The sequence below is a fragment of the Taudactylus pleione genome, unplaced genomic scaffold, assembly GCF_031769625.1.
Source record: "Taudactylus pleione unplaced genomic scaffold, aTauple2 ptg000863l, whole genome shotgun sequence".
Classification (NCBI taxonomy): Eukaryota; Metazoa; Chordata; class Amphibia; order Anura; family Myobatrachidae; genus Taudactylus; species Taudactylus pleione.
In genome coordinates, this window is record NW_028285265.1 from 305,751 (window position 1) to 329,394 (window position 23,644).

The window sequence follows — 23,644 nt, forward strand, 5'->3', positions numbered from 1 at the left end:
TGGCAAGAGTGCATTCCCTGCTGATGGGTTCATCCAGATGACAGTGAGATTTGTTCTGTAATTCCCTCAGAGGAAACCATGCAATCTGCACCCCCTGAGAGCTGGAGACCACCCTGACTCGGAGCTTACAGGGAGTCGCTGTGAGGAGGATCACACTATGGGACCCCCCGTCACTGCCTGCAGGTGCCAATCGCATTATCTCCGCTGCCCATACCAGAAATCACTTGGGCTATAAGGCCAGGATGATCGTGTGCAGCAAAAATAAAGATAGAAGAATTTTAAATAAGTTTAGTTAAGCCATATGCCAATGATAGCCATGAAAGACCGCGTCCAGAGAACTGGAGCCCCCGCAGCCCATGGGGGCACAGAGGGGGAGCAGATCCTGGACTGCAGGTCTATACCACAAGGTTCCCATCTCCAAGAAAAACCCAAACGGAGGGACCCAACTAGTGACTTTATCAGGTCGGGGCGAGACTACAGTCACTTACTAACATCCAACGTTACTTGGGGGCTGCAGTAACCAAAACAATCATTTGTTACAAAGACAACCCGATGTTCTCAGTGCGTCAGTGACCAATGGCAGAGGGACGGTCGGTACAATGGGCTTACTTTGGATTCCACGTGATACGAGACGTAATGTGCTGTACAGCGAAGGGGAATCTTCCTCACTGGCCAAGGAGCATCGTAGGATAAATATGCCGGAAGGACGCTGATCCGTAACTCTCCCTGAGAACACAAAGGCTTAGGATAAACACAGCGCCCCAAATCCCAGGTGTCTTACTTCCTCTGAATCTCCAACCCTCCCCGTGTACAGTACCCTCATTACCTGTGTGCTGCTCTAATCCCTCCCCGTGTACAGTACCCTCATTACCTGTGTGCTATCCCTCATTACCTGTGTGATGCTCTAATCCCTCCCCGTGTACATTACCCTCATTACCTGTGCGCTGCTCTAATCCCTCCCCGTGTACAGTACCCTCATTACCTGTGCGCTGCTCTAATCCCTCCCTGTGTACAGTACCCTTATTACCTGTGTGATGCTCTAATCCCTCCCCGTGTACATTACCCTCATTACCTGTGCGCTGCTCTAATCCCTCCCCGTGTACAGTACCCTCATTACCTGTGCGCTGCTCTAATCCCTCCCTGTGTACAGTACCCTTATTACCTGTGTGCTGCTCTAATCCCTCCCCGTGTACAGTACCCTCATTACCTGTGCGCTGCTCTAATCCCTCCCCGTGTCCAGTACCTTTATTACCTGTGCGCTGCTCTAATCTCTCCCCGTGTACAGTACCCTCATTTCCTGTGCGGTGCTCTAATCCCTCCCTGTGTACATTACCCTCATTACCTGTGCGCTGCTCTAATCCCTCCCTGTGTACACTACCCTTATTACCTGTGTGCTGCTCTAATCCCTCCCCGTGTACAGTACCCTCATTACCTGTGCGCTGCTCTAATCCCTCCCCGTGTACAGTACCCTCATTACCTGTGCGCTGCTCTAATCCCTCCCCGTGTACATTGCCCTCATTACCTGTGCGCTGCTCTAATCCCTCCCTGTGTACAGTACCCTTATTACCTGTGCGCTGCTCTAATCCCTCCCCGTGTACAGTACCCTCATTTCCTGTGTGCTGCTCTAATCCCTCCCCGTGTACATTATCCTTATTACCTGTGTGCTATCCCTCCCTGTGTACATTATCCTTATTACCTATGTGCTGCTCTAATCCCTCCCCGTGTCCAGTACCCTCATTACCTGTGCGCTGCTCTAATCCCTCAGTGTACAGTACCCTCATTACCTGTGCGCTGCTCTAATCCCTCCCCGTGTACAGTACCCTCATTACCTGTGCGCTGCTCTAATCCCTCCCTGTGTACAGTACCCTTATTACCTGTGTGCTGCTCTAATCCCTCCCCGTGTACAGTACCCTCATTACCTGTGCGCTGCTCTAATCCCTCCCCGTGTCCAGTACCTTTATTACCTGTGCGCTGCTCTAATCTCTCCCCGTGTACAGTACCCTCATTTCCTGTGCGGTGCTCTAATCCCTCCCTGTGTACATTACCCTCATTACCTGTGCGCTGCTCTAATCCCTCCCTGTGTACACTACCCTTATTACCTGTGTGCTGCTCTAATCCCTCCCCGTGTACAGTACCCTCATTACCTGTGCGCTGCTCTAATCCCTCCCCGTGTACATTGCCCTCATTACCTGTGCGCTGCTCTAATCCCTCCCTGTGTACAGTACCCTTATTACCTGTGCGCTGCTCTAATCCCTCCCCGTGTACAGTACCCTCATTTCCTGTGTGCTGCTCTAATCCCTCCCCGTGTACATTATCCTTATTACCTGTGTGCTATCCCTCCCTGTGTACATTATCCTTATTACCTATGTGCTGCTCTAATCCCTCCCCGTGTCCAGTACCCTCATTACCTGTGCGCTGCTCTAATCCCTCCGTGTACAGTACCCTCATTTCCTGTGTGCTGCTCTAATCCCTCCCCGTGTACAGTACCCTCATTTCCTGTGCGCTATCCCTCCCCGTGTACAGTACCCTCATTTCCTGGGCGCTGCTCTAATCCCTCCCCGTGCACAGTACCCTCATTTCCTGTGCGCTGCTCTAATCCCTCCCTGTGTACATTACCCTCATTACCTGTGTGCTGCTCTGATCCCTCCCCGTGTACAGTACCCTTATTACCTGTGTGCTGCTCTAATCCCTCCCCGTGTACAGTACCCTCATTTTGCTGTGTGCTGCTCTAATCCCTCCCCGTGTACATTATCCTTATTACCTGTGTGCTATAGCTCCCTGTGTACATTATCCTTATTACCTATGTGCTGCTCTAATCCCTCCCCGTGTACAGTACCCTCATTTCCTGTGTGCTGCTCTAATCCCTCCCCGTGTACAGTACCCTCATTTCCTGTGCGCTATCCCTCATTACCTGTGCGCTATCCCCCCTCCCCGTGTACAGTAACCTCATTTCCTGTGCGCTGCTCTAATCCCTACCCGTGCACAGTACCCTCATTTCCCGTGCGCTGCTCTAATACCTCCCTGTGTACATTACCCTCATTACCTGTGCGCTGCTCTAATCCCTCCCCGTGTACAGTACCCTCATTTCCTGTGCGCTATCCCTCCCCGTGTACAGTACCTTCATTTCCTGTGCGCTGCTCTAATCCCTACCCGTGCACAGTACCCTCATTTCCTGTGCGCTGCTCTAATCCCTCCCCGTGTACATTACCCTCATTACCTGTGCGCTGCTCTAATCCCTCCCTGTGTACAGTACCCTCATTACCTGTGTGCTGCTCTGATCCCTCCCCGTGTACAGTACCCTCATTTCCTGTGCGCTGCTCTAATCCCTCCCCGTGTACAGTACCCTCATTACCTGTGCGCTGCTCTAATCCCTCCCCGTGTACAGTACCCTCATTACCTGTGTGCTGCTCTGATCCCTCCCCGTGTACAGTACCCTCATTACCTGTGCGCTGCTCTAATCCCTCCCCGTGTACAGTACCCTTATTACCTGTGTGCTGCTCTAATCCCTCCCCGTGTACAGTACCCTCATTACATGTGTGCTGCTCTGATCCCTCCCCGTGTACAGTACCCTCATTACCTGTGCGCTGCTCTAATCCCTCCCCATGTACAGTACCCTCATTACCTGTGCGCTGCTCTAATCCCTCCCCGTGTACAGTACCCTTATTACCTGTGCGCTGCTCTAATCCCTCCCCGTGTACAGTACCCTCATTACCTGTGTGCTGCTCTAATCCCTCCCCGTGTACAGTACCCTCATTTCCTGTGCACTATCCCTCCCCATGTACATTACCCTTATTACCTGTGTGCTTGTCTAATTCTTCCCTGTGTACTGTACATTACTCTTATTTCCTGTGCGCTGCTCTAATCCCTCCCCGTGTACAATACTCTTTATTACCTGTGCGCTGCTCTAATCCCTCCCAGTGTACATTACCGCTGTTTTAGTATTTACAGCAATTGCAATTTCCTTGAAGAGCTGGTTTTCTCCTGCTAGTGTGGAATATATATATACAGTATATACACAATGGCCTCCATCCTGAACACTTCTCTCACTAGACATCTAGAACTGCCGACTTACCTGTCGGTTAAAGTAGAGAAAGCCTCTAGGACAATTGACATTGTGGAAGGGGGCAAACGATTCAATACAACCATCGATAGTCATGGGATGTAAGCGCAAGGCGCCCCGAGAGGTGACCAGTAGCCAGTGAGGAGATGGCCCACAAATGAAGACCTGATAACAGAGCACTGTAGTGAGGAGACAGCGGATGACCCGAAATATAACCCCCTCTATGAGCCCTCACTCACCCCAGAGTATCCATAGATATCCTGGAAGTACCGGAATCGGGCTATACGGCCACGTGCCCCGAAATCCTCACTGGATCCCTCACACTTCTTCTTAGACTGCCTCTTCTTTTCCCGGAAATTAATATTATGCGGCACCTGGAGAACAAATAGCACATGAGGTGCCCAATGCTGACCTGCCCCATGGGGCCCAAGAGCTGCCGCAATGCGTCACCATCACTCACCTTTCTGAATCGCACTTTAAGATACCCCTGGCCAAGCTGGGAGTCATATGCGAAAGCCTCATAAATCAGGAGTTCTGCATCTACAAGGACCTGTGGGCAAGACATCAGAGAAGAACATGGATGTCAGAGTGTGCCAGGACCACATGACAAAGTTTAATCTCATTAGATGATAATGTATTAAGGATAAGCATCAGAAGACCACGAGGAAACTCATCTGTTTATTTAGGTTTCCAATCTTACCAATAAATAGGGACGACTTTGCCGGTTTCCCAGTCCAACAAGTAGGACCTCTTTCACCAAGGGCATCTCCCCCTGCCGGGTCACTTCCTCTTTCCTGCTCTCTCCCTGGGCACTTGGCTGCCCAAAAGAACTGTCCACAAGAACACGCTGCCCCATAGGAAAGTTCTTCACCAGGAAAACCAACCGCCAGTCAGGAAGCTGGTAAATCTGCGGAGACAATTTAATAAAGATAAACCAGGAGCGAGACGGATAAAAGGTGCAAAGTATTAGACATGGTCCTTGATGGGATCATCACAATCCTGCTCACAGGGCCTCTCCCTGCAATCTCAGATATGTAATGAGTTACTACAGACGAAGGACATGGTGCCCTGATGGGATCATCGCAACCCTGCTCACTGGGCCTCTCCCTGCAATGTAACATTAGTTACTAGAGACGAAGGACATGGTGCCCTGATGGGATCATCGCAACCCTGCTCACTGGGCCTCTCCCTGCTATCTCAGATATGTAACACGAGTTACTACAGATGAAGGACATGGTCCATGATTGGAGCATCACAACCCTGCTCACTGGGCCTCTCCCTGCAATCTTATATATGGAACACGAGTTACTACAGATGAAGGACATGGTGCCCTGATGGGATCATCACAACCCAGCTCACTGGGCCTCTCCCTGCAATCTCAAATATGTAACATTAGTTACTACAGACGAAGGACATGGTGCCCTGATGGGATCATCACTACCCTGCTCACTGGGCCTCTCTCTGCAATCTCAGATATGTAACATTAGTTACTACAGACGAAGGACATGGTGCCCTGATGGGATCATCACAAACCTGCTCACTGGGCCTCTCTCTGCAATCTCAGATATGTAACATTAGTTACTACAGACGAAGGACATGGTGCCCTGATGGGATCATCACAACCCTGCTCACTGGGCCTCTCCCTGCTATCTCATATATGTAACATTAGTTACTACAGACGAAGGACATGGTGCCCTGATGGGATCATCACAACCCTGCTCACTGGGCCTCTCCCTGCTATCTCATATATGTAACATTAGTTACTACAGACGAAGGACATAGTGCCCTGATGGGATCATCACAACCCTGCTCACTGGGCCTCTCCCTGCTATCTCATATATGTAACATTAGTTACTACAGACGAAGGACATAGTGCCCTGATGGGATCATCACAACCCTGCTCACTGGGCCTCTCCCTGCTATCTCATATATGTAACATTAGTTACTACAGACGAAGGACATGGTGCCCTGATGGGATCATCACTACCCTGCTCACTGGGCCTCTCCCTGCTATCTCATATATGTAACATTAGTTACTACAGACGAAGGACATGGTGCCCTGATGGGATCATCACTACCCTGCTCACTGGGCCTCTCCCTGCTATCTCATATATGTAACATTAGTTACTACAGACGAAGGACATTGTGCCCTGATGGGACCATCACAAACCTGCTCACTGGGCCTCTCCCTGCTATCTCATATATGTAACATTAGTTACTACAGACGAAGGACATGGTGCCCTGATGGGATCATCACAACCCTGCTCACTGGGCCTCTCCCTGCTATCTCATATATGTAACATTAGTTACTACAGACGAAGGACATGGTGCCCTGATGGGATCATCACTACCCTGCTCACTGGGCCTCTCCCTGCTATCTCATATATGTAACATTAGTTACTACAGACGAAGGACATAGTGCCCTGATGGGATCATCACAACCCTGCTCACTGGGCCTCTCCCTGCAATCTCAGATATGTAACATTAGTTACTACAGACGAAGGACATTGTGCCCTGATGGGATCATCACAACCCTGCTCACTGGGCCTCTCCCTGCAATCTCAGATATGGAACACGAGTTACTATAGATGAAGGACATGGTCCCTGATGGGATCATCACAACCCTGCTCACTGGGCTTCTCCTTGCAATGTAACATTAGTTACTAGAGACGAAGGACATGGTGCCCTGATGGGATCATCGCAACCCTGCTCACTGGGCCTCTCCCTGCTATCTCAGATATGTAACACGAGTTACTACAGATGAAGGACATTGTGCCCTGATGGGACCATCACAAACCTGCTCACTGGGCCTCTCCCTGCAATCTCAGATATGTAACTTGAGTTACTACAGACGAAGGACATAGTGCCCTGATGGGGTCATCACAACCCTGCTCACAGGGCCTCTCCCTGCTATCTCATATATGTAACATTAGTTACTACAGACGAAGGACATGGTGCCCTGATGGGATCATCACAACCCTGCTCACTGGGCCTCTCCCTGCTATCTCATATATGTAACATTAGTTACTACAGACGAAGGACATGGTGCCCTGATGGGATCATCACAAACCTGCTCACTGGGCCTCTCCCTGCAATCTCAGATATGTAACTTGAGTTACTACAGACGAAGGACATAGTGCCCTGATGGGGTCATCACAACCCTGCTCACTGGGCCTCTCCCTGCAATGTAACATTAGTTACTAGAGACGAAGGACATGGTGCCCTGATGGGATCATCACAATCCTGCTCACTAGGCCTCTCCATGCTATCTCATATATGTAACATTAGTTACTACAGACGAAGGACATGGTGCCCTGATGGGATCATCACAATCCTGCTCACTAGGCCTCTCCCTGCTATCTCATATATGTAACACGAGTTACTACAGATAAAGTACATGGTGCCCTGAAACATTGTAGGAGGCAAGAAAATGGTAACTATGAAGGACATGTGAGAACCAAAGACTGCACTGCCTGATCCGTGGGATCATGTACAGGTCACGTACATGGCACACGCAGGATCATCAAGCCTTCTAAATGATTCCTATAATAGCACCCTGCAAACAGCTCTCTTCCCCATAATTACAGAGTGATGGGTCACGTGGAGATGCCATCCTGAAGAAGTCCACTAGGTCCTGGAAATGGGAGAAGAGTCTTATACTCCTACCAGACATAACCATTCCACCTGGGATAATGCTGGGGCTTGCAGCTTGGCCCTGGTCTTGGCTATGTGTAAACAGGACGAACGCAGGTCCGCGACCCTGCTCGGTACCAGGGTTATTCCCGGAACTGTCGCAGGTCGCCTGTAGTGTGATCGGGGCGTCTCGGCTTTTTAGACCCGGGTTGCACTGGAAATACTTGATTGGCGATGACAGATGACCTCATCTAAAGGCACCAGAGCACGACAGTGGAGCAGACGCTGTTTCTGACACCGTGGCTCAATGGCGTAAGGATGAGACGCCCCTTGCCTTCTGAATTTACACTGTGCATCGTAGCACAGTCAGCAGCTGCATCAGTCTCATGTGACACTACAAAGAAACGCTGCAAAGGAGAGGCTCCGGGCTACTCAGGAGTAACTCGTCCACCATGATTATAACAATGCAGTCTCCACCCATCACCCGGAGCGTCCCCATTCCTTAGTGCTCTGCAGATGGGTACCCACGCTGTACTCTCACCTCCATGGTCCCATTCTCTCTCACCAAGACACACCAGTGGGTCGGCTCAATCTTATACTGGGAAGAATCCTTTTCGGTAGATGGCATATTGCTCCGGCGCGGCTCATCCCTGCTGGGGCTGGACAGCAGCCCAGAGTCACCGTACAGCATCTCATCCTCATCGTCTACCGAGTGGCTGAGGGAAGAGAAAAGCATTCACTGGCCCTGCCCATCATCACACTGACCGGGGTACACCGGTCACACAGTCCTATGCCATAGTCAAACCTGAGCACAGGCTCTGCCCCTCATCACAGTGCCCGGGGTACACCGGTCACACAGTCCTACGTCATAGTCACACCCGAGCACTGGCTCTGCCCCTCATCACAGTGCCCGGGGAACACCGGTCACACAGTCCTATGCCATAGTCACACCCGAGCACTGGCTCTGCCCATCATCTAACTGCCCGAGGTACACCGGTCACAAAGTCCTATTCCAGTCACACCCGAGCACTGGCTCTGCCCATCATCACAATGCCCGGGGTACACCGGTCACACAGCCCTATGCCATAGTCACACCCGAGCACTGGCTCTGCCCATCATCACAATGCCCGGGGTACACCGGTCACACAGTCCTATGCCATAGTCACACCCGAGCACTGGCACTGCCCCTCATCACACTGCCCGCGGTACACCGGTCACACAGTCCTATGCCATAGTCACACCCGAGCACTGGCTCTGCCCCTCATCTCACTGCCCGAGGTACACCGGTCACACAGTCCTATACCACAGTCACACCCGAGCACAGGCTCTGCCCCTCATCTCACTACCCGGGGTACACCGGTCACACACTCCTATGCCATAGTCACACCCGAGCACTGGCTCTGCCCATCATCTAACTGCCCGAGGTACACCGGTCACACAGTCCTATACCACAGTCACACCCGAGCACTGGCTCTGCCCATCATCTCACTGCCCGCGGCACACTGGTCACACAGTCCTATGCCACAGTCACACCTGAGCACTGGCTCTGCCCCTCATCTCACTACCCGGGGTACACCGGTCACACAGTCCTATGCCATAGTCACACCCGAGCACTGGCTCTGCCCCTCATCTCACTGCCCGAGGTACACCGTTCACACAGTCCTATACCACAGTCACACTCGAGCACTGGTTCTGCCCATCATCTCACTGCCCGGGGTACACCGGTCACACAGTCCTATGCCATAGTCACACCCGAGCACTGGCTCTGCCCATCATCACACTGCCCGGGGTACACCGGTCACACAGTCCTATACCACAGTCACACCCGAGCACTGGCTCTGCCCCTCATCTCACTACCCGGGGTACACCGGTCACACAGTCCTATGCCATAGTCACACATGAGCACTGGCTCTGCCCCTCATCTCACTGCCCGCGGTACACCGGTCACACAGTCCTATACCACAGTCACACCCGAGCACTGGCTCTGCCCCTCATCTCACTGCCCGCGGTACACCGGTCACACAGTCCTATGCCTTAGTCACACCCGAGCACTGGCTCTGCCCCTCATCTCACTACCCGGGGTACACCGGTCACACAGTCCTATGCCATAGTCACACCCGAGTACTGGCTCTGCCCCTCATCTAACTGCCCGAGGTACACCGGTCACACAGTCCTATGCCACAGTCACACCCGAGCACTGGCTCTGCCCCTCATCTCACTGCCCGCGGTACACCGGTCACACAGTCCTATGCCACAGTCACACCCGAGCACTGGCACTGCCCCTCATCACACTGCCCGGGGTACACCGGTCACACAGTCCTATGCCACAGTCACACCCGAGCACTGGCTCTGCCCATCATCACACTGCCCGGGGTACACCGGTCACACAGTCCTATACCACAGTCACACCCGAGCACTGGCTCTGCCCATCATCACACTGCCCGGGGTACACCGGTCACACAGTCCTATACCACAGTCACACCCGAGCACTGGCTCTGCCCATCATCACACTGCCCGGGGTACTCCGGTCACACAGTCCTATGCCATAATCACACCCGAGCACTTTCTCTGCCCATCATCTAACTGCCCGAGGTACACCGGTCACACAGTCCTATACCACAGTCACACTCGAGCACTGGCTCTGCCCATCATCTAACTGCCAGAGGTACACCGGTCACACAGTCCTATACCACAGTCACACCCGAGCACTGGCTCTGCCCCTCATCTCACTACCCGAGGTAAACCGGTCACACAGTCCTATGCCATAGTCACACCCGAGCACTGGCTCTGCCCCTCAACTCACTGCCCGCGGTACACCGGTCACACAGTCCTATGCCATAGTCACACCCGAGCACTGGCTCTGCCCCTCATCTCACTGCCCGCGGTACACCGGTCACACAGTCCTATGCCATAGTCACACCCGAGCACTGGCTCTGCCCCTCATCTCACTGCCCGCGGAACACCGGTCACACAGTCCTATGCCATAGTCACACCCGAGCACTGGCTCTGCCCATCATCTAACTGCCCGAGGTACACCGGTCACACAGTCCAATGCCACAGTCACACCTGAGCACTGGCTCTGCCCCTCATCTCACTGCCCGGAGTACACCGGTCACACAGTCCTATGCCACAGTCACACCCGAGCACTGGCTCTGCCCCTCATCTCACTGCCCGCGGTACACTGGTCACACAGTCCTATGCCTTAGTCACACCCGAGCACTGGCTCTGCCCCTCATCTCACTACCCGGGGTACACCGGTCACACAGTCCTATGCCGTAGTCACACCCGAGTACTGGCTCTGCCCCTCATCTCACTGCCCGAGGTACACCGGTCACACAGTCCTATGCCACAGTCACACCGGAGCACTGGCTCTGCCCCTCATCTCACTGCCCGCGGTACACCGGTCACACAGTCCTATGCCACAGTCACACCCGAGCACTGGCACTGCCCCTCATCACACTGCCCGGGTTACACCGGTCACACAGTCCTATGCCACAGTCACACCCGAGCACTGGCTCTGCCCATCATCTCACTGCCCGAGGTACAACGGTCACACAGTCCTATGCCACAGTCACACCCGAGCACTGGCTCTGCCACTCATCACACTGCCCGAGGTACACCAGTCACACAGTCCTATGTCATAGTCACACCCGAGCACTGGCTCTGCCCCTCATCACAGTGCCCGGGGAACACCGGTCACACAGTCCTATGTCATAGTCACACCCGAGCACTGGCTCTGCCCATCATCTAACTGCCCGAGGTACACCGGTCACAAAGTCCTATTCCACAGTCACACCCGAGCACTGACTCTGCCCATCATCACAATGCCCGGGGTACACCGGTCACACAGCCTTATGCCATAGTCACACCCGAGCAATGGCTCTGCCCATCATCACAATGCCCGGGGTACACCAGTCACACAGTCCTATGCCATAGTCACACCCGAGCACTGGCACTGCCCCTCATCACACTGCCCGCGGTACACCGGTCACACAGTCCTATGCCATAGTCACACCCGAGCACTGGCTCTGCCCCTCATCTCACTGCCCGAGGTACACCGGTCACACAGTCCTATACCACAGTCACACCCAAGCACAGGCTCTGCCCCTCATCTCACTACCCGGGGTACACCGGTCACACAGTCCTATGCCATAGTCACACCCGAGCACTGGCTCTGCCCATCATCTAACTGCCCGAGGTACACCGGTCACACAGTCCTATACTACAGTCACACCCGAGCACTGGCTCTGCCCATCATCTCACTGCCCGCGGTACACCGGTCACACAGTCCTATGCCACAGTCACACCTGAGCACTGGCTCTGCCCCTCATCTCACTACCCGGGGTACACCGGTCACACAGTCCTATGCCATAGTCACACCCGAGCACTGGCTCTGCCCATCATCTAACTGCCCGAGGTACACCGGTCACACAGTCCCATACCACAGTCACACTCGAGCACTGGTTCTGCCCCTCATCTCACTGCCCGGGGTACACCGGTCACACAGTCCTATGCCATAGTCACACCCGAGCACTGGCTCTGCCCATCATCACACTGCCCGGGGTACACCGGTCACACAGTCCTATACCACAGTCACACCCGAGCACTGGCTCTGCCCCTCATCTCACTACCCGGGGTACACCGGTCACACAGTCCTATGCCATAGTCACACCCGAGCACTGGCTCTGCCCATCATCTAACTGCCCGAGGTACACCGGTCACACAGTCCTATACCACAGTCACACTCGAGCACTGGTTCTGCCCCTCATCTCACTGCCCGGGGTACACCGGTCACACAGTCCTATGTCATAGTCACACCCGAGCACTGGCTCTGCCCATCATCTAACTGCCCGAGGTACACCGGTCACACAGTCCTATGCCACAGTCACACCTGAGCACTGGCTCTGCCCCTCATCTCACTGCCCGGAGTACACCGGTCACACAGTCCTATGCCATAGTCACACCCGAGCACTGGCTCTGCCCCTCATGTCACTACCCGGGGTACACCGGTCACACAGTCCTATGCCATAGTCACACCCGAGCACTGGCTCTGCCCCTCATCTCACTGCCCGCTGAACACCGGTCACACAGTCCTATGCCATAGTCACACCCGAGCACTGGGTCTGCCCATCATCTAACTGCCCGAGGTACACCGGTCACAAAGTCCTATGCCACAGTCACACCTGAGCACTGGCTCTGCCCCTCATCTCACTGCCCGGAGTACACCGGTCACACAGTCCTATGCCACAGTCACACCCGAGCACTGGCTCTGCCCCTCATCTCACTGCCCGAGGTACACCGGTCACACAGTCCTATACCACAGTCACACCCGAGCACAGGCTCTGCCCCTCATCTCATTACCCGGGGTACACCGGTCACACAGTCCTATGCCATAGTCACACGCGAGCACTGGCTCTGCCCATCATCTAACTGCCCGAGGTACACCGGTCACACAGTCCTATGCCACAGTCACACCCGAGCACTGGCTCTGCCCCTCATCTCACTACCCGGGGTACACCGGTCACACAGTCCTATGCCACAGTCACACCCGAGCACTGGCTCTGCCCCTCATCTCACTGCCCGCGGTACACCGGTCACACAGTCCTATGCCACAGTCACACCCGAGCACTGGCACTGCCCCTCATCACACTGCCCGGGGTACACCGGTCACACAGTCCTATGCCACAGTCACACCCGAGCACTGGCTCTGCCCATCATCACACTGCCCGGGGTACACCGGTCACACAGTCCTATACCACAGTCACACCCGAGCACTGGCTCTGCCCATCATCACACTGCCCGGGGTACACCGGTCACACAGTCCTATACCACAGTCACACCCGAGCACTGGCTCTGCCCATCATCTCACTGCCCGCGGTACACCGGTCACACAGTCCTATGCCACAGTCACACCTGAGCACTGGCTCTGCCCCTCATCTCACTACCCGGGGTACACCGGTCACACAGTCGTATGCCATAGTCACACCCGAGCACTGGCTCTGCCCATCATCTAACTGCCCGAGGTACACCAGTCACACAGTCCTATACCACAGTCACACCTGAGCACTGGCTCTGCCCCTCATCTCACTGCCCGGAGTACACCGGTCACACAGTCCTATGCCATAGTCACACCCGAGCACTGGCTCTGCCCCTCATCTCACTGCCCGCGGTACACCGGTCACACAGTCCTATGCCTTAGTCACACATGAGCACTGGCTCTGCCCCTCATCTCACTGCCCGCGGTACACCGGTCACACAGTCCTATACCACAGTCACACCCGAGCACTGGCTCTGCCCCTCATCTCACTGCCCGCGGTACACCGGTCACACAGTCCTATGCCTTAGTCACACCCGAGCACTGGCTCTGCCCCTCATCTCACTACCCGGGGTACACCGGTCACACAGTCCTATGCCATAGTCACACCCGAGTACTGGCTCTGCCCCTCATCTAACTGCCCGAGGTACACCGGTCACACAGTCCTATGCCACAGTCACACCCGAGCACTGGCTCTGCCCCTCATCTCACTGCCCGCGGTACACCGGTCACACAGTCCTATGCCACAGTCACACCCGAGCACTGGCTCTGCCCCTCATCTCACTGCCCGCTGAACACCGGTCACACAGTCCTATGCCATAGTCACACCCGAGCAATGGGTCTGCCCATCATCTAACTGCCCGAGGTACACCGGTCACACAGTCCTATGCCACAGTCACACCTGAGCACTGGCTCTGCCCCTCATCTCACTGCCCGGAGTACACCGGTCACACAGTCCTATGCCACAGTCACACCCGAGCACTGGCTCTGCCCCTCATCTCACTGCCCGCGGTACACCGGTCACACAGTCCTATGCCTTAGTCACACCTGAGCACTGGCTCTGCCCCTCACCTCACTGCCCGCGGTACACCGGTCACACAGTCCTATACCACAGTCACACCCGAGCACTGGCTCTGCCCCTCATCTAACTGCCCGAGGTACACCGGTCACACAGTCCTATGCCACAGTCACACCCGAGCACTGGCTCTGCCCCTCATCTCACTACCCGGGGTACACCGGTCACACAGTCCTATGCCATAGTCACACCCGAGTACTGGCTCTGCCCCTCATCTAACTGCCCGAGGTACACCGGTCACACAGTCCTATGCCACAGTCACACCTGAGCACTGGCTCTGCCCCTCATCTCACTGCCCGCGGTACACCGGTCACACAGTCCTATGCCACAGTCACACCCGAGCACTGGCACTGCCCCTCATCACACTGCCCGGGGTACACCGGTCACACAGTCCTATGCCACAGTCACACCCGAGCACTGGCTCTGCCCATCATCACACTGCCCGGGGTACACCGGTCACACAGTCCTATGCCACAGTCACACCCGAGCACTGGCTCTGTCCATCATCACACTGCCCGGGGTACACCGGTCACACAGTCCTATACCACAGTCACACTCGAGCACTGGTTCTGCCCCTCATCTCACTGCCCGGGGTACACCAGTCACACAGTCCTAAGCCATAGTCACACCCGAGCACTTTCTCTGCCCATCATCTAACTGCCCGAGGTACACTGGTCACACAGTCCTATACCACAGTCACACCCGAGCACTGGCTCTGCCCCTCATCTCACTGCCCGCGGTACACCGGTCACACAGTCCTATGCTTTAGTCACACCCGAGCACTGGCTCTGCCCCTCATCTCACTACCCGGGGTACACCGGTCACACAGTCCTATGCCGTAGTCACACCCGAGCACTGGCTCTGCCCCTCATCTCACTGCCCGCGGTACACCGGTCACACAGTCCTATGCCTTAGTCACACCCGAGCACTGGCTCTGCCCCTCATCTCACTACCCGGGGTACACCGGTCACACAGTCCTATGCCGTAGTCACACCCGAGTACTGGCTCTGCTCCTCATCTAACTGCCCGAGGTACACCGGTCACACAGTCCTATGCCACAGTCACACCCGAGCACTGGCTCTGCCCCTCATTTCACTGCCCACGGTACACCGGTCACACAGTCCTATGCCACAGTCACACCCGAGCACTGGCACTGCCCGGGGTACACCGGTCACACAGTCCTATGCCACAGTCACACCCGAGCACTGGCTCTGCCCATCATCTCACTGCCCGAGGTACAACGGTCACACAGTCCTATGCCACAGTCACACCCGAGCACTGGTTCTGCCACTCATCACACTGCCCGAGGTACACCAGTCACACAGTCCTATGCCATAGTCACACCCCAGCACTGGCTCTGCCCATCATCTCACTGCCCGGGGTACACCGGTCACACAGTCCTATGCCACAGTCACACCCGAGCACTGGCTCTGCCCATCATCACACTGCCCGGGGTACACCGGTCACACAGTCCTATGCCACAGTCACACCCGAGCACTGGCTCTGCCCATCATCACACTGCCCGGGGTACACCGGTCACATAGTCCAATGCCATAGTCACACCCGAGCACTGGCTCTGCCCATCATCTAACTGCCCGGGGTACACCGATCAGAGTGTGCAATGCCATAGTCACACCCGAGCAGTGGCTCTGCCCCTCATCACAGTGCCCGGGGTACACCGGTCACACAGTCCTATGTCATAGTCACACCCGAGCACTGGCTCTGCCCCTCATAACAGTGCCCGGGGAACACCGGTCACACAGTCCTATGTCATAGTCACACCCGAGCACTGGCTCTGCCCATCATCTAACTGCCCGAGGTACACCGGTCACAAAGTCCTATTCCACAGTCACACCCGAGCACTGACTCTGCCCATCATCACAATGCCCGGGGTACACCGGTCACACAGCCCTATGCCATAGTCACACCCGAGCAATGGCTCTGCCCATCATCACAATGCCCGGGGTACACCAGTCACACAGTCCTATGCCATAGTCACACCCGAGCACTGGCACTGCCCCTCATCACACTGCCCGCGGTACACCGGTCACACAGTCCTATGCCATAGTCACACCCGAGCACTGGCTCTGCCCCTCATCTCACTGCCCGAGGTACACCGGTCACACAGTCCTATGCCATAGTCACACCCGAGCATTGGCTCTGCCCATCATCTAACTGCCCGAGGTACACCGGTCACACAGTCCTATACTACAGTCACACCCGAGCACTGGCTCTGCCCATCATCTCACTGCCCGCGGAACACCGGTCACACACTCCTATGCCACAGTCACACCTGAGCACTGGCTCTGCCCCTCATCTCACTACCCGGGGTACACCGGTCACACAGTCCTATGCCATAGTCACACCCGAGCACTGGCTCTGCCCATCATCTAACTGCCCGAGGTACACCGGTCACACAGTCCTATACCACAGTCACACCCGAGCACTGGCTCTCCCCCTCATCTCACTGCCCGCGGTACACCGGTCACACAGTCCTATGCCACAGTCACACCTGAGCACTGGCTCTGCCCCTCATCTCACTGCCCGGAGTACACCGGTCACACAGTCCTATGCCATAGTCACACCCGAGCACTGGCTCTGCCCCTCATGTCACTAACCGGGGTACACCGGTCACACAGTCCTATGCCATAGTCACACCCGAGCACTGGCTCTGCCCCTCATCTCACTGCCCGAAGTACACCGGTCACACAGTCCTATGCCATAGTCACACCCGAGCACTGGCTCTGCCCCTCATCTCACTGCCCGCGGTACACCGGTCACACAGTCCTATGCCTTAGTCACACATGAGCACTGGCTCTGCCCCTCATCTCACTGCCCGCGGTACACCGGTCACACAGTCCTATACCACAGTCACACCCGAGCACTGGCTCTGCCCCTCATCTCACTGCCCGCGGTACACCGGTCACACAGTCCTATGCCTTAGTCACACCCGAGCACTGGCTCTGCCCCTCATCTCACTACCCGGGGTACACCGGTCACACAGTCCTATGCCATAGTCACACCCGAGTACTGGCTCTGCCCCTCATCTAACTGCCCGAGGTACACCGGTCACACAGTCCTATGCCACAGTCACACCCGAGCACTGGCTCTGCCCCTCATCTCACTGCCCGCTGAACACCGGTCACACAGTCCTATCCCATAGTCACACCCGAGCACTGGGTCTGCCCATCATCTAACTGCCCGAGGTACACCGGTCACAAAGTCCTATGCCACAGTCACACCTGAGCACTGGCTCTGCCCCTCATCTCACTGCCCGGAGTACACCGGTCACACAGTCCTATGCCACAGTCACACCCGAGCACTGGCTCTGCCCCTCATCTCACTGCCCGAGGTACACCGGTCACACAGTCCTATACCACAGTCACACCCGAGCACAGGCTCTGCCCCTCATCTCATTACCCGGGGTACACCGGTCACACAGTCCTATGCCATAGTCACACCCGAGCACTGGCTCTGCCCATCATCTAACTGCCCGAGGTACACTGGTCACACAGTCCTATACTACAGTCACACCCGAGCACTGGCTCTGCCCATCATCTCACTGCCCCCGGTACACCGGTCACACAGTCCTATGCCACAGTCACACCTGAGCACTGGCTCTGCCCCTCATCTCACTACCCGGGGTACACCGGTCACACAGTCGTATGCCATAGTCACACCCGAGCACTGGCTCTGCCCATCATCTAACTGCCCGAGGTACACCAGTCACACAGTCCTATACCACAGTCACACCTGAGCACTGGCTCTGCCCCTCATCTCACTGCCCGGAGTACACCGGTCACACAGTCCTATGCCATAGTCACAACCGAGCACTGGCTCTGCCCCTCATCTCACTGCCCGCGGTACACCGGTCACACAGTCCTATGCCTTAGTCACACATGAGCACTGGCTCTGCCCCTCATCTCACTGCCCGCGGTACACCGGTCACACAGTCCTATACCACAGTCACACCTGAGCACTGGCTCTGCCCCTCATCTCACTGCCCGGAGTACACCGGTCACACAGTCCTATGCCATAGTCACACCCGAGCACTGGCTCTGCCCCTCATGTCACTAACCGGGGTACACCGGTCACACAGTCCTATGCCATAGTCACACTCGAGCACTGGTTCTGCCCCTCATCTCACTGCCCGGGGTACACCAGTCACACAGTCCTAAGCCATAGTCACACCCGAGCACTTTCTCTGCCCATCATCTAACTGCCCGAGGTACACTGGTCACACAGTCCTATACCACAGTCACACCCGAGCACTGGCTCTGCCCCTCATCTCACTGCCCGCGGTACACCGGTCACACAGTCCTATGCTTTAGTCACACCCGAGCACTGGCTCTGCCCCTCATCTCACTACCCGGGGTACACCGGTCACACAGTCCTATGCCGTAGTCACACCCGAGCACTGGCTCTGCCCCTCATCTCACTGCCCGCGGTACACCGGTCACACAGTCCTATGCCTTAGTCACACCCGAGCACTGGCTCTGCCCCTCATCTCACTACCCGGGGTACACCGGTCACACAGTCCTATGCCGTAGTCACACCCGAGTACTGGCTCTGCTCCTCATCTAACTGCCCGAGGTACACCGGTCACACAGTCCTATGCCACAGTCACACCCGAGCACTGGCTCTGCCCCTCATCTCACTGCCCACGGTACACCGGTCACACAGTCCTATGCCACAGTCACACCCGAGCACTGGCACTGCCCGGGGTACACCGGTCACACAGTCCTATGCCACAGTCACACCCGAGCACTGGCTCTGCCCATCATCTCACTGCCCGAGGTACAACGGTCACACAGTCCTATGCCACAGTCACACCCGAGCACTGGTTCTGCCACTCATCACACTGCCCGAGGTACACCAGTCACACAGTCCTATGCCATAGTCACACCCCAGCACTGGCTCTGCCCATCATCTCACTGCCCGGGGTACACCGGTCACACAGTCCTATGCCACAGTCACACCCGAGCACTGGCTCTGCCCATCATCACACTGCCCGGGGTACACCGGTCACACAGTCCTATGCCACAGTCACACCCGAGCACTGGCTCTGCCCATCATCACACTGCCCGGGGTACACCGGTCACATAGTCCAATGCCATAGTCACACCCGAGCACTGGCTCTGCCCATCATCTAACTGCCCGGGGTACACCGATCAGAGTGTGCAATGCCATAGTCACACCCGAGCAGTGGCTCTGCCCCTCATCACAGTGCCCGGGGTACACCGGTCACACAGTCCTATGTCATAGTCACACCCGAGCACTGGCTCTGCCCCTCATAACAGTGCCCGGGGAACACCGGTCACACAGTCCTATGTCATAGTCACACCCGAGCACTGGCTCTGCCCATCATCTAACTGCCCGAGGTACACCGGTCACAAAGTCCTATTCCACAGTCACACCCGAGCACTGACTCTGCCCATCATCACAATGCCCGGGGTACACCGGTCACACAGCCCTATGCCATAGTCACACCCGAGCAATGGCTCTGCCCATCATCACAATGCCCGGGGTACACCAGTCACACAGTCCTATGCCATAGTCACACCCGAGCACTGGCACTGCCCCTCATCACACTGCCCGCGGTACACCGGTCACACAGTCCTATGCCATAGTCACACCCGAGCACTGGCTCTGCCCCTCATCTCACTGCCCGAGGTACACCGGTCACACAGTCCTATGCCATAGTCACACCCGAGCATTGGCTCTGCCCATCATCTAACTGCCCGAGGTACACCGGTCACACAGTCCTATACTACAGTCACACCCGAGCACTGGCTCTGCCCATCATCTCACTGCCCGCGGAACACCGGTCACACACTCCTATGCCACAGTCACACCTGAGCACTGGCTCTGCCCCTCATCTCACTACCCGGGGTACACCGGTCACACAGTCCTATGCCATAGTCACACCCGAGCACTGGCTCTGCCCATCATCTAACTGCCCGAGGTACACCGGTCACACAGTCCTATGCCACAGTCACACCCGAGCACTGGCTCTGCCCCTCATCTCACTGCCCGAAGTACACCGGTCACACAGTCCTATGCCATAGTCACACCCGAGCACTGGCTCTGCCCCTCATCTCACTAACCGGGGTACACCGGTCACACAGTCCTATGCCATAGTCACACCCGAGCACTGGCTCTGCCCCTCATCTCACTGCCCGAAGTACACCGGTCACACAGTCCTATGCCTTAGTCACACATGAGCACTGGCTCTGCCCCTCATCTCACTGCCCGCGGTACACCGGTCACACAGTCCTATACCACAGTCACACCCGAGCACTGGCTCTGCCCCTCATCTCACTGCCCGCGGTACACCGGTCACACAGTCCTATGCCTTAGTCACACCCGAGCACTGGCTCTGCCCCTCATCTCACTACCCGGGGTACACCGGTCACACAGTCCTATGCCATAGTCACACCCGAGTACTGGCTCTGCCCCTCATCTAACTGCCCGAGGTACACCGGTCACACAGTCCTATGCCACAGTCACACCCGAGCACTGGCTCTGCCCCTCATCTCACTGCCCGCTGAACACCGGTCACACAGTCCTATCCCATAGTCACACCCGAGCACTGGGTCTGCCCATCATCTAACTGCCCGAGGTACACCGGTCACAAAGTCCTATGCCACAGTCACACCTGAGCACTGGCTCTGCCCCTCATCTCACTGCCCGGAGTACACCGGTCACACAGTCCTATGCCACAGTCACACCCGAGCACTGGCTCTGCCCCTCATCTCACTGCCCGAGGTACACCGGTCACACAGTCCTATACCACAGTCACACCCGAGCACAGGCTCTGCCCCTCATCTCATTACCCGGGGTACACCGGTCACACAGTCCTATGCCATAGTCACACCCGAGCACTGGCTCTGCCCATCATCTAACTGCCCGAGGTACACCGGTCACACAGTCCTATACTACAGTCACACCCGAGCACTGGCTCTGCCCATCATCTCACTGCCCCCGGTACACCGGTCACACAGTCCTATGCCACAGTCACACCTGAGCACTGGCTCTGCCCCTCATCTCACTACCCGGGGTACACCGGTCACACAGTCGTATGCCATAGTCACACCCGAGCACTGGCTCTGCCCATCATCTAACTGCCCGAGGTACACCGGTCACACAGTCCTATACCACAGTCACACCTGAGCACTGGCTCTGCCCCTCATCTCACTGCCCGGAGTACACCGGTCACACAGTCCTATGCCATAGTCACACCCGAGCACTGGCTCTGCCCCTCATCTCACTGCCCGCGGTACACCGGTCACACAGTCCTATGCCTTAGTCACACATGAGCACTGGCTCTGCCCCTCATCTCACTGCCCGCGGTACACCGGTCACACAGTCCTATACCACAGTCACACCTGAGCACTGGCTCTGCCCCTCATCTCACTGCCCGGAGTACACCGGTCACACAGTCCTATGCCATAGTCACACCCGAGCACTGGCTCTGCCCCTCATGTCACTAACCGGGGTACACCGGTCACACAGTCCTATGACATAGTCACACCCGAGCACTGGCTCTGCCCCTCATCTCACTGCCCGCGGTACACCGGTCACACAGTCCTATGCCATAGTCACACCCGAGCACTGGCTCTGCCCCTCATCTCACTGCCCGCTGAACACCGGTCACACAGTCCTATGCCATAGTCACACCCGAGCACTGGGTCTGCCCATCATCTAACTGCCCGAGGTACACCGGTCACACAGTCCTATGCCACAGTCACACCTGAGCACTGGCTCTGCCCCTCATCTCACTACCCGGAGTACACCGGTCACACAGTCCTATGCCACAGTCACACCCGAGCACTGGCTCTGCCCCTCATCTCACTGCCCGAGGTACACCGGTCACACAGTCCTATACCACAGTCACACCCGAGCACAGGCTCTGCCCCTCATCTCACTACCCGGGGTACACCGGTCACACAGTCCTATGCCATAGTCACACCCGAGCACTGGCTCTGCCCATCATCTAACTGCCCGAGGTATACCGGTCACACAGTCCTATACTACAGTCACACCCGAGCACTGGCTCTGCCCATCATCTCACTGCCCGCGGTACACCGGTCACACAGTCCTATGCCACAGTCACACCTGAGCACTGGCTCTGCCCCTAATCTCACTACCCGGGGTACACCGGTCACACAGTCCTATGCCATAGTCACACCCGAGCACTGGCTCTGCCCATCATCTAACTGCCCGAGGTACACCGGTCACACAGTCCTATACCACAGTCACACCTGAGCACTGGCTCTGCCCCTCATCTCACTGCCCGGAGTACACCGGTCACACAGTCCTATGCCATAGTCACACCCGAGCACTGCCTCTGCCCCTCATCTCACTGCCCGCGGTACACCGGTCACACAGTCCTATGCCTTAGTCACACATGAGCACTGGCTCTGCCCCTCATCTCACTGCCCGCGGTACACCGGTCACACAGCCCTATGCCATAGTCACACCCGAGCACTGGCTCTGCCCATCATCACAATGCCCGGGGTACACCGGTCACACAGTCCTATGCCATAGTCACACCCGAGCACTGGCACTGCCCCTCATCACACTGCCCGCGGTACACCGGTCACACAGTCCTATGCCATAGTCACACCCGAGCACTGGCTCTGCCCCTCATCTCACTGCCCGAGGTACACCGGTCACACAGTCCTATACCACAGTCACACCCGAGCACAGGCTCTGCCCCTCATCTCACTACCCGGGGTACACCGGTCACACACTCCTATGCCATAGTCACACCCGAGCACTGGCTCTGCCCATCATCTAACTGCCCGAGGTACACCGGTCACACAGTCCTATACCACAGTCACACCCGAGCACTGGCTCTGCCCATCATCTCACTGCCCGCGGCACACTGGTCACACAGTCCTATGCCACAGTCACACCTGAGCACTGGCTCTGCCCCTCATCTCACTACCCGGGGTACACCGGTCACACAGTCCTATGCCATAGTCACACCCGAGCACTGGCTCTGCCCCTCATCTCACTGCCCGAGGTACACCGTTCACACAGTCCTATACCACAG

The 23,644-nt window shown here is 56.3% G+C and overlaps 1 protein-coding gene across 1 annotated transcript in view; it reads right to left on the reverse strand.

Moving 5' to 3' along the window:
* CPSF1 (cleavage and polyadenylation specific factor 1) overlaps positions 1 to 23,644 on the reverse strand; it is a 264,399-nt gene that overhangs the window by 57,421 nt on the left and 183,334 nt on the right. Inside the window, exons 22-27 of the mRNA XM_088458900.1 lie at positions 8,235 to 8,409; positions 4,761 to 4,967; positions 4,521 to 4,610; positions 4,300 to 4,434; positions 4,073 to 4,225; positions 610 to 726 (exon numbers count right to left, since the gene is read on the reverse strand). Of these exons, the coding sequence (XP_088315026.1) occupies positions 610 to 726; positions 4,073 to 4,225; positions 4,300 to 4,434; positions 4,521 to 4,610; positions 4,761 to 4,967; positions 8,235 to 8,409 (877 nt within the window). The remainder of the gene's footprint in view (positions 1 to 609; positions 727 to 4,072; positions 4,226 to 4,299; positions 4,435 to 4,520; positions 4,611 to 4,760; positions 4,968 to 8,234; positions 8,410 to 23,644) is intronic.